Source organism: Drosophila mauritiana, unplaced genomic scaffold, assembly GCF_004382145.1.
Source record: "Drosophila mauritiana strain mau12 unplaced genomic scaffold, ASM438214v1 U_132, whole genome shotgun sequence".
NCBI classification, from domain to species: Eukaryota; Metazoa; Arthropoda; class Insecta; order Diptera; family Drosophilidae; genus Drosophila; species Drosophila mauritiana.
In genome coordinates, this window is record NW_022881264.1 from 1 (window position 1) to 11,852 (window position 11,852).

Below are 11,852 nucleotides of genomic sequence, written 5' to 3' on the forward strand. Positions count from 1 at the left end.
GAAGGCAATCAGCAGGGCATAACTTTGCCCGTCATAAAGTTTCCCACACTGAATGGCATAATGGTGATGGATGTGGATGACGATAAGGAATGGGACACGGAGGAAGAGAATCAAACTATAAACCAATATAGTTTTGAAACCAGAACACCGCCGAAAAGAAGGCATACACTCCAGTAAACCACTTGTGAAGTGGCTGCTTCGGAAAATTATATTTTCACACAGAAGAACTGAAGACGACGACAACGCAATGCACACACGTTTGGAATACTAGGAGGAGCAAGTTACACGGAGGTGGGTTCACCAGAATTATAGGTTTTTTCCCCCAAAAGCAAGAAAACTTTCATACACACACACACACACAAGTCACCAAAAAGAGCAGTGCGGCCAAAAAGACGATAAAGAGGCTACCTACCAGAGAGAGAAAGAGAGACACAGATCAGATCACAGGATGAGCAGGATAAGCAGCATGAGCAGGATAAGCAGCATGAGCAGGATAAGCAGGAGCTGGATGCCAGGAGGTGGAGAATGGCCAAACATCAAGAAAAATTCTAAATTTAGAGTCACCAAATTAATAGAAAATATTTTTTTTTGTAAATAGCAAAATAAACGGTCCATCCCAATAAAAATAAGTCACGCAATAAGCATAGCTTTATAGATTGCCAAAAATGAATTCTACTATACTATATGGTACTTAAGCGCGGTTATCAGCTATTTTGGAAAATCAGCATTATACTCGACTCTAAGCCCACACACATACACAGACACACGCACACGCACACACATGGATCTCTTTGCATTGGTGTTGGGGTTCGGCGATAAGAAAATCGAGCCATTAAGTCGCGCCGGCGATTCTATAGACGCTCAGTTGCTTTGGAGCGATTCTTTGATGCAGACGAACGTCGGAGTTTGCGGATTGTAATAAAAGAGCAAGCACAGAGAGAGAGAGAGAGAGACAGTTAATGAGACAGAGAGATATATATGCAGGTAGGAGCTTTGTATTACGCATACACTAGGGCTTGACTGTATATGTACACATTGTAACGGAGTGCTACAATGTGCTTTTAAGTTATGATTATACAGTACAGTAATTAACCGATATGTGTGCATACTACAATACTACTTTTACAGTTTGGTAGAAAATCTTCTTTATTTTTATATATGTTTTTAGTTTTCTTATTCCATTTGTCTCTATATACATTTATATTGGGAATATTTCTTTCTTCTTCTTTTTCTATTTTGTTCAATGTTAGTCAAAAAAAAAAATTTCTTTTACATTATTGTCTGCTGAATCTAGCTATGGCTTCACGGGACATATTGGGTTAACAGGGCATAGTAAGTTATGCTCCATTTTACAATGTGTCTTAAAATTTTTCTTATATAATATATATATTTATATTTATTGTTAATTAGTTAATATTTTAGTGCTGCTGATGTTCATCTCCTGTGTCAGCTGGGCGTCGCCGGGGTGGCACGCTGATACTCCCTTGCTGCTGTCTATTTCTGGGCTGCTGATGATGTTGATGGCTGCTCACAAGTCCCCAGGCAGTGAGGACTCCAGACTCCTTCGCAGTCCGGGGGGCAGGACTTTTTAGCCTTCGTTAGTGCTGGTGCTGGTGCTGGACATGCCTTTGGTTTTGGAACTTCATTAATTATTGTTATATTTTTAGTATTTTCTGAGTAAGTTTCTCGAGTTTTGGGTCTTCAATTCTTCCTGATATTAAAGCAAGTGGTCTAGCTCTGCATGTAGCCTTAGAGCTTTCGACCAAACCGGTGGCGTTTGCTGACCGTATATTAGCCACTTACGTGGGCTATACGTTTGTTCAGCTTGGTATTTAGACCGCCACGGTGTTTTCCCATAACTCAATACAACTCTACTCACTCAGATATTTCCTTAGTTTTGGCAATTGTAAGTTCCATGTAATGATTCCTCGGTCTTCTTCCTCAGCCTTCCAGTCCAGTTTTCCTCCAATATGTGTTTTTTATTTCGTTAATTTGTCCAACGTTGGACGACTGTCACGGTCGCCATGTAATGGGTCGTTCATTGATAACACAAGTCTTTTGGTTTTGATTGCAGCCGTCAGGCTGAATTAGGTTTTTATTTGATTTTTATTAAATTTTTGTTTGGCGGAAATGGTTCTGCCAGTTCAACGTCTTTACAGTGTCTGCGTTGTGAGTTTTGAATATATTTCGTCTTAGGCTAAGCCGCGTAGCTGCGCTGCCGGATACGCCAGCGGCGGAGCGGCTTTCTTAGTATATCTTATATATCTAGGCTTATCGAGAGAGCGATCTATGTACTTATGTATTATGCATTTGGTCGGCGTGGGAATGCTGACCATGCACTTATACTTTGTAGCCTTCAAGTGTACGATCATGTTACATCCGCCTTGGGCCTTATTGGTTGCATAAACATAAACATAAACATAGAAACAAAGTGCTGCTATATGTTAGTATGCTATTATACTTAAATGTTCTTAATATTACATAGGCGCATACTACACCAATGGCACCGGAGTTGTTCACTTATACTTGAACGTATCAGCGCTAACTAATTATAAGGTATTTGCGGTATTTATTTTTAATCTTCGAAGAGCGTAAACTGGATGTAAATGTGGTTTCACTCAACCTTGACAATTGATGTATGCGTGTTGAGGTGTGTACTCATCTTAAAATCTGAGAAAAGATAAGATTTTTTAGAAAATTCGAATAATAATTGTGGACAATATTTTTTTTATATTAGTTTATGTTTAATGCTCGTTTATGTTTCATTTGTGACGAGTGAATTTAGTGAACAGTTGAACTGGGCGCGGTAGTCCGTATTCTTCCTTTTTGGCCTTGGCCTACTAATGGTATGGTTGCCACACAATCCTCTGGGCTGCTTTCTCGGGTGCCTCCACACCACTCAGCCTATCCAGCAGATTACCACACACTTTAATCAGAGGTTACTTGGTTAATATTTCATTTACTTCATTTCATTTATTATACTCTGTACTGCTATATCGGTAACTCCTCCCCCCTGGAATGAAGTGACGGCCACATCGAAGGAATGGCCGAAACGTAATTTAACGGAATTTCCACAGGGGTGATAATGGTGCTTCTTCTTTCAACATCAGGGTCAATATTGTGCATATGGTATTCTCGTTTGACCGCGCGTTCACACTTCCGAGATCCTTCTGTTAACACTCCGACACTCGGCCTCCTTCCGCACGCGATCTCTCAGATGATTTTTGGATACTTGGTACGCCGTTAAAACAAATCATAAAATCGGGAGAACCAAATTTTGTGGTATCAAATATCGCATAAATCACACTGGTTGCAAAATGAAAGGAATATAGTGATCGAAGTCACCGGTAAGGTGACTTCACTCATACAGTGAACTGCACATCAAGCAGCCCGAGACTTGCAATCGTATTCTGAAACTTCAGTTCAGATGAGCCCATAACGTCATAACATTCATAACGTTAGCGTACATATGTTGTGTTGAATCGGCTCCGAAAATGGTAAGTCGAATCGCCCATAACGACTTCATTATAGTCTCCCGTCAATTGCTGATCAATCGAGCCGACACGGATAAGGACAAACAGAGTGCCAAGGTGCTCATTATCTACAGCACTGGAAAGCAGCACATCGTCACCTTCAAGCTGCCCATCGATGCCTTTACAGTGCAAAAGCTGTTTCTCAAGATGAACCTTCATATGGAGGATAACATCACGATTGATTGCATGGAGAATGCCGGTGGTATTATCCATTTGGTGGTCTTGTGGGATTCGCCATCGGTGATACATTGCCGATAAGATTGCCAAGGCGGAGGAGTTCTACAAGAAGGTGCATCAGTCCAGGGCGTCCGCTGATGCCGGCTCCTCGCACGCGGTGCCCGTTGAAGAGCCACCATCTCTTCCGTTTGTCAAGCCATCGGTGGTCTCGGTGGGCTTCGCCATCGGTGATACCATTGCGATACGATTGCCCATTGCGGAGGAGTTCAACAAGAAGTGCATCAGTCAAAGGCGTCCGCTGGTGCCGCTCTTCCCAACGCGGTGCCGTTGAAGTGCCACCATCTCGTGCGTTGTCAACCATCGGAGACTTCGGTGGCCAAAAATGGTTGCCAGCCATCTGCAACCAAAGGCAAGAAGCACAAGAAAAGACATCGCGCTCCGGGAGACACCAATGCTGACAAAGCGATATCGTCGGCGAATCAAGACGCCAATACTCCCAAGACCAAGAAACAGAAGAAGTGGTCATTCTGCAGAGGACAGCATGGTTATCAAGTTGCTGGTGCTCAAGACAACCCAGGTTCATCTGGCAATAAACAGGGAAGTCAAACCCCTACGGGTAACACCTCAAATTCTCCAAAGAAGAGCAATGGTCTCCAGGCGTGCAACCAGCTGGAGACGCTCTCGCAAGCTCCCAGTCAATCCAGTCGAAGGACCAAGTCGCACATGCCACTGTTAGCAAGAAATCGGAAGAGACAGCTGGTGGATCTCAATCGCGGGTGCAACCGAATGTGCATCCATACCGGCGCCAGCGAGAAAGCAACTAGTGACACTATACCCACACCTGCAGAACGCGCAGAGAAGAGTCGCCTGCGCCGGAACATCAACTGGATAATAAGCAGGGACTTGACGATGAAGTCATTGTGCTGTTGAGCAGCGAGGATGAGGAGACCACCGCCGCCGCCAATGGCCAAACAGAGGGAAGACTCTCCGTCGACGAGAATCCAACGCTTTTCACATATCCGCCCACCGGAACCGGTGGCCTGAGCATCACCATTAAGGACTATATGTGTCTCAAGGAAGGCACATTCTGAACGACATAATCATTGATTTTATCTGCGCTGGTTAAAGAATAACATCATACCAGAGGGTCAGCGCGAATAGGACGCACATCTTTAGCAATTTTCCACATGAGATTGACCACAGAGACGAGTCCCAACAACACGAAGGAGCCGGTGGCCAAGAGGCGTCACGAAAGGGTAAAGAAGTGGACACGAACCGTGAATATATTCGAGAAGGATTTCATCATAATACCATTCAACGAGAAGTCCCATTGGATACTGGCCATCATATGTTTTCCAAACCTGAAGACCTCCGTGGTTAACCATGATGTACAGACACCCGGCGAAGACATTCCAATCAAACAGCCATTGATTCTCATCTTCGATTCGTTGGAGGGCAACTCACGCGATCGAGATATTGTCATATTGCATGATTACCTCAACTTCGAGTACAAGGCAAAGTATCCGAAAGAGCGGGCGCGCATCTTCAACGGGGATAATATGCCAGGTCTCATTGTGGAGGTGCCGCAGCAGGAGAATCTCACCGATTGCGGTCTCTATCTGCTGCAGTATGCGGAGCAATTCTTCACAAACCCATCGTTAACTATAAGCTGCCCATTAGGGAGCTGATCGATTGGTTTGACCTGCTCACAGTAACCAAGAAGCGCGAGGATATCGCCAATCTCATCCAGAAGCTGATGAATGAAGGCAATCAGCAGGGCATAACTTTGCCCGTCATAAAGTTTCCCACACTGAATGGCATAATGGTGATGGATGTGGATGACGATAAGGAATGGGACACGGAGGAAGAGAATCAAACTATAAACCAATATAGTTTTGAAACCAGAACACCGCCGAAAGAAGGCATACACTCCAGTAAACCACTTGTGAAGTGGCTGCTTCGGAAATATATTTTCACACAGAAGAACTGAAGACGACGACAACGCAATGCACACACGTTTGGAATACTAGGAGGAGCAAGTTACACGGAGGTGGGTTCACCAGAATTATAGGTTTTTTCCCCCAAAAGCAAGAAAACTTTCATACACACACACACACACAAGTCACCAAAAAGAGCAGTGCGGCCAAAAAGACGATAAAGAGGCTACCTACCAGAGAGAGAGAAAGAGAGACACAGATCAGGATCACAGGATGAGCAGGATAAGCAGCATGAGCAGATAAGCAGCATGAGCAGGATAAGCAGGAGCTGGATGCCAGGAGGTGGAGAATGGCCAAACATCAAGAAAAATTCTAAATTTAGAGTCACCAAATTAATAGAAAATATTTTTTTTGTAAATAGCAAAATAAACGGTCCATAGGACCAATAAAAATAAGTCACGCAATAATCATAGCTTTATAGATTGCCAAAAATGAATTCTACTATACTATATGGTACTTAAGCGCGGTTATCAGCTATTTGGAAAATCAGCATTATACTCGACTCTACGCCCACACACATACACAGACACACGCACACGCACACACATGGATCTCTTTGCATTGGTGTTGGGGTTCGGCGATAAGAAAATCGAGCCATTAAGTCGCGCCGGCGATTCTATAGACGCTCAGTTGCTTTGGAGCGATTCTTTGATGCAGACGAACGTCGGAGTTTGCGGATTGTAATAAAAGAGCAAGCACAGAGAGAGAGAGAGAGAGACAGTTAATGAGACAGAGAGATATATATGCAGGTAGGAGCTTTGTATTACGCATACACTAGGGCTTGACTGTATATGTACACATTGTAACGGAGTGCTACAATGTGCTTTTAAGTTATGATTATACAGTACAGTAATTAACCGATATGTGTGCATACTACAATACTACTTTTACAGTTTGGTAGAAAATCTTCTTTATTTTATATATGTTTTTAGTTTTCTTATTCCATTTGTCTCTATATACATTTATATTGGGAATTATTTCTTTCTTCTTTCTTTTTCTATTTTGTCAATGTTAGTCAAAAAAAAAAATTTCTTTTACATTATTGTCTGCCTGAATCTAGCTATGGCTTCACGGACATATTGGGTTAACAGGGCATAGTAGTTTATGCTCCATTTTACAATGTGTCTTAAAATTTTTCTTATATATATATATATTTATATTTATTGTTAATTAGTTAATATTTTAGTGCTGCTGATGTTCATCTCCTGGTGTCAGCTGGGCGTCGCCGGGGTGGCACGCTGATACTCCCTTGCTGCTGTCTATTTCTGGGCTGCTGATGATGTTGATGGCTGCTCACAAGTCCCCAGGCAGTGAGGACTCCAGACTCCTTCGCAGTCCGGGGGCAGGACTTTTTAGCCTTCGTTAGTGCTGGTGCTGGTGCTGGACATGCCTTTGGTTTTGGAACTTCATTAATTATTGTTATATTTTTAGTATTTTCTGAGTAAGTTTTCTCGAGTTTTTGGGTCTTCAATTCTTCCTGATATTAAAGCAAGTGGTCTAGCTCTGCATGTAGCCTTAGAGCTTTCGACCAAACCGGTGGCGTTTGCTGACCGTATATTAGCCACTTTACGTGGGCTATACGTTTGTTCAGCTTGGTATTTAGACCGCCACGGTGTTTTCCCATAACTCAATACAACTCTACTCACTCAGATATTTCCTTAGTTTTGGCAATTGTAAGTTCCATGTAATGATTCCTCGGTCTTCTTCCTCAGCCTTCCAGTCCAGTTTTCCTCCAATATGTGTTTTTTATTTCGTTAATTTGTCCAACGTTGGACGACTGTCACGGTCGCCATGTAATGGGTCGTTCATTGATAACACAAGTCTTTTGGTTTTGATTGCAGCCGTCAGGCTGAATTAGGTTTTTATTTGATTTTATTAAATTTTGTTTGGCGGAAATGGTTCTGCCAGTTCAACGTCTTTACAGTGTCTGCGTTGTGAGTTTTGAATATATTTCGTCTTAGGCTAAGCCGCGTAGCTGCGCTGCCGGATACGCCAGCGGCGGAGCGGCTTTCTTATGTATATCTTATATATCTAGGCTTATCGAGAGAGCGATCTATGTACTTATGTATTATGCATTTGGTCGGCGTGGGAATGCTGACCATGCACTTATACTTTGTAGCCTTCAAGTGTACGATCATGTTACATCCGCCTTGGGCCTTATTGGTTGCATAAACATAAACATAAACATAGAAACAAAGTGCTGCTATATGTTAGTATGCTATTATACTTAAATGTTCTTAATATTACATAGGCGCATACTACACCAATGGCACCGGAGTTGTTCACTTAATACTTGAAACGTATCAGCGCTAACTAATTATAAGGTATTTGCGGTATTTATTTTAATCTTCGAAGAGCGTAAACTGGATGTAAATGTGGTTTCACTCAACCTTGACAATTGATGTATGCGTGTTGAGGTGTGTACTCATCTTAAAATCTGAGAAAAGATAAAGATTTTTAGAAAATTCGAATAATAATTGTGGACAATATTTTTTTTATATTAGTTTATGTTTAATGCTCGTTTATGTTTCATTTGTGACGAGTGAATTTAGTGAACAGTTGAACTGGGCGCGGTAGTCCGTATTCTTCCTTTTTGGCCTTGGCCTACTAATGGTATGGTTGCCACACAATCCTCTGGGCTGCTTTCTCGGGTGCCTCCACACCACTCAGCCTATCCAGCAGATTACCACACACTTTAATCAGAGGTTACTTGGTTAATATTTCATTTACTTTCATTTCATTTATTATACTCTGTACTGCTATATCGGTAACTCCTCCCCCCTGGAATGAAGTGACGGCCACATCGAAGGAATGGCCGAAACGTAATTTAACGGAATTTCCACAGGGGTGATAATGGTGCTTCTTCTTTCAACATCAGGGTCAATATTGTGCATATGGTATTCTCGTTTGACCGCGCGTTCACACTTCCGAGATCCTTCTGTTAACACTCCGACACTCGGCCTCCTTCCGCACGCGATCTCTCAGATGATTTTTGGATACTTGGTACGCCGTTTAAACAAATCATAAAATCGGGAGAAACCAAATTTTTGTGGTATCAAATATCGCATAAATCACACTGGTTGCAAAATGAAAGGAATATAGTGATCGAAGTCACCGTGTAAGGTGACTTCACTCATACAGTGAACTTGCACATCAAGCAGCCCGAGACTTTGCAATCGTATTCTGAAACTTCAGTTTCAGATGAGCCCATAACGTTCATAACATTCATAACGTTAGCGTACATATGTTGTGTTGAATCGGCTCCGAAAATGGTAAGTCGAATCGCCCATAACGACTTCATTATAGTCTCCCGTCAATTGCTGATCAATCGAGCCGACACGGATAAGGACAAACAGAGTGCCAAGGTGCTCATTATCTACAGCACTGGAAAGCAGCACATCGTCACCTTCAAGCTGCCCATCGATGCCTTTACAGTGCAAAAGCTGTTTCTCAAGATGAACCTTCATATGGAGGATAACATCACGATTGATTGCATGGAGAATGCCGGTGGTATTATCCATTTGGTGGTCTCTGTGGGATTCGCCATCGGTGATACCATTGCCGATAAGATTGCCAAGGCGGAGGAGTTCTACAAGAAGGTGCATCAGTCCAGGGCGTCCGCTGATGCCGCTCCTCGCAACGCGGTGCCCGTTGAAGAGCCACCATCTCTTCCGTTTGTCAAGCCATCGGTGGTCTCGGTGGGCTTCGCCATCGGTGATACCATTGCCGATACGATTGCCCATGCGGAGGAGTTCAACAAGAAGGTGCATCAGTCAAAGGCGTCCGCTGGTGCCGCTCTTCCCAACGCGGTGCCCGTTGAAGTGCCACCATCTCGTGCGGTTGTCAAGCCATCGGAGACTTCGGTGGCCAACAATGGTTGCCAGCCATCTGCAACCAAAGGCAAGAAGCACAAGAAAAGACATCGCGCTCCGGGAGACACCAATGCTGACAAAGCGATATCGTCGGCGAATCAAGACGCCAATACTCCCAAGACCAAGAAACAGAAGAAGTGTCATTCTGCAGAGGACAGCAATGGTTATCAAGTTGCTGGTGCTCAAGACAACCCAGGTTCATCTGGCAATAAACAGGGAAGTCAAACCCCTACGGGTAACACCTCAAATTCTCCAAAGAAGAGTAGTACTGCCCAAGTGATATCGTCGGTGGATCAAGACGACAATACTCCCAAGACCAAGAAACAGAAGAAGTGTCATTCTGCAGAGGACAGCAATGGTTATCAAGTTGCTGGTGCTCAAGACAACCCAGGTTCATCTGGCAATAAACAGGGAAATCAAACCCCCACGGGTAACACCTCAAATTCTCCAAAGAAGAGCAATGGTCTCCAGGGCGTGCAACCAGCTGGAGACGCTCTCGCAAGCTCCCAGTCAATCCAGTCGAAGGACCAAGTCGCACATGCCACTGTTAGCAAGAAATCGGAAGAGACAGCTGGTGGATCTCAATCGCGGGTGCAACCGAATGTTGCATCCATACCGGCGCCAGCCGAGAAAGCAACTAGTGACACTATACCCACACCTGCAGAACGCGCAGAGAAGAGTCGCCTGCGCCGGAACATCAACTGGATAATAAGCAGGGACTTTGACGATGAAGTCATTGTGCTGTTGAGCAGCGAGGATGAGGAGACCACCGCCGCCGCCAATGGCCAAACAGAGGGAAGACTCTCCGTCGACGAGAATCCAACGCTTTTCACATATCCGCCCACCGGAACCGGTGGCCTGAGCATCACCATTAAGGACTATATGTGTCTCAAGGAAGGCACATTTCTGAACGACATAATCATTGATTTTTATCTGCGCTGGTTAAAGAATAACATCATACCAGAGGGTCAGCGCGATAGGACGCACATCTTTAGCACATTTTTCCACATGAGATTGACCACAGAGACGAGTCCCAACAACACGAAGGAGCCGGTGGCCAAGAGGCGTCACGAAAGGGTAAAGAAGTGGACACGAACCGTGAATATATTCGAGAAGGATTTCATCATAATACCATTCAACGAGAAGTCCCATTGGATACTGGCCATCATATGTTTTCCAAACCTGAAGACCTCCGTGGTTAACCATGATGTACAGACACCCGGCGAAGACATTCCAATCAAACAGCCATTGATTCTCATCTTCGATTCGTTGGAGGGCAACTCACGCGATCGAGATATTGTCATATTGCATGATTACCTCAACTTCGAGTACAAGGCAAAGTATCCGAAAGAGCGGGCGCGCATCTTCAACGGGGATAATATGCCAGGTCTCATTGTGGAGGTGCCGCAGCAGGAGAATCTCACCGATTGCGGTCTCTATCTGCTGCAGTATGCGGAGCAATTCTTCACAAAACCCATCGTTAACTATAAGCTGCCCATTAGGGAGCTGATCGATTGGTTTGACCTGCTCACAGTAACCAAGAAGCGCGAGGATATCGCCAATCTCATCCAGAAGCTGATGAATGAAGGCAATCAGCAGGGCATAACTTTGCCCGTCATAAAGTTTCCCACACTGAATGGCATAATGGTGATGGATGTGGATGACGATAAGGAATGGGACACGGAGGAAGAGAATCAAACTATAAACCAATATAGTTTTGAAACCAGAACACCGCCGAAAAGAAGGCATACACTCCAGTAAACCACTTGTGAAGTGGCTGCTTCGGAAAATTATATTTTCACACAGAAGAACTGAAGACGACGACAACGCAATGCACACACGTTTGGAATACTAGGAGGAGCAAGTTACACGGAGGTGGGTTCACCAGAATTATAGGTTTTTTCCCCCAAAAGCAAGAAAACTTTCATACACACACACACACACACAAGTCACCAAAAAGAGCAGTGCGGCCAAAAAGACGATAAAGAGGCTACCTACCAGAGAGAGAGAAAGAGAGACACAGATCAGGATCACAGGATGAGCAGGATAAGCAGCATGAGCAGGATAAGCAGCATGAGCAGGATAAGCAGGAGCTGGATGCCAGGAGGTGGAGAATGGCCAAACATCAAGAAAAATTCTAAATTTAGAGTCACCAAATTAATAGAAAATATTTTTTTTTGTAAATAGCAAAATAAACGGTCCATAGGACCAATAAAAATAAGTCACGCAATAATCATAGCTTTATAGATTGCCAAAAATGAATTCTACTATAC

The 11,852-nt window shown here is 43.8% G+C and overlaps 1 protein-coding gene and 1 pseudogene across 1 annotated transcript; both read left to right on the forward strand.

Moving 5' to 3' along the window:
• Positions 1–3,462: 3,462 nt before the first annotated feature.
• On the forward strand, positions 3,463–5,583 carry LOC117149096 (annotated as a pseudogene).
• Positions 5,584–8,901: 3,318 nt separating this feature from the next.
• On the forward strand, positions 8,902–11,340 carry LOC117149097 (ubiquitin-like-specific protease 2). The gene is made up of 3 exons (XM_033316741.1): positions 8,902–9,405; positions 9,556–9,775; positions 9,971–11,340. Exons 1-3 carry the CDS (start codon positions 8,977–8,979, stop codon positions 11,338–11,340), a joined length of 2,019 nt encoding a protein of 672 aa, XP_033172632.1. The 5' UTR covers positions 8,902–8,976.
• Positions 11,341–11,852: the final 512 nt, after the last annotated feature.

What these genes read in the sequence shown, in the direction of transcription:
- LOC117149097 (XM_033316741.1), top strand. Translation starts at nt 8,977, where the DNA reads ATGGTAAGTCGAATCGCCCATAACGACTTCATTATAGTCTCCCGTCAA. An exon ending in TCAAGCCATCGGTGGTCTCG is followed by an intron (nt 9,406 to 9,555) that starts GTGGGCTTCGCC and finishes GCGGTTGTCAAG; the next exon opens with CCATCGGAGACTTCGGTGGC. An exon ending in TGGTGCTCAAGACAACCCAG is followed by an intron (nt 9,776 to 9,970) that starts GTTCATCTGGCA and finishes AAGACAACCCAG; the next exon opens with GTTCATCTGGCAATAAACAG.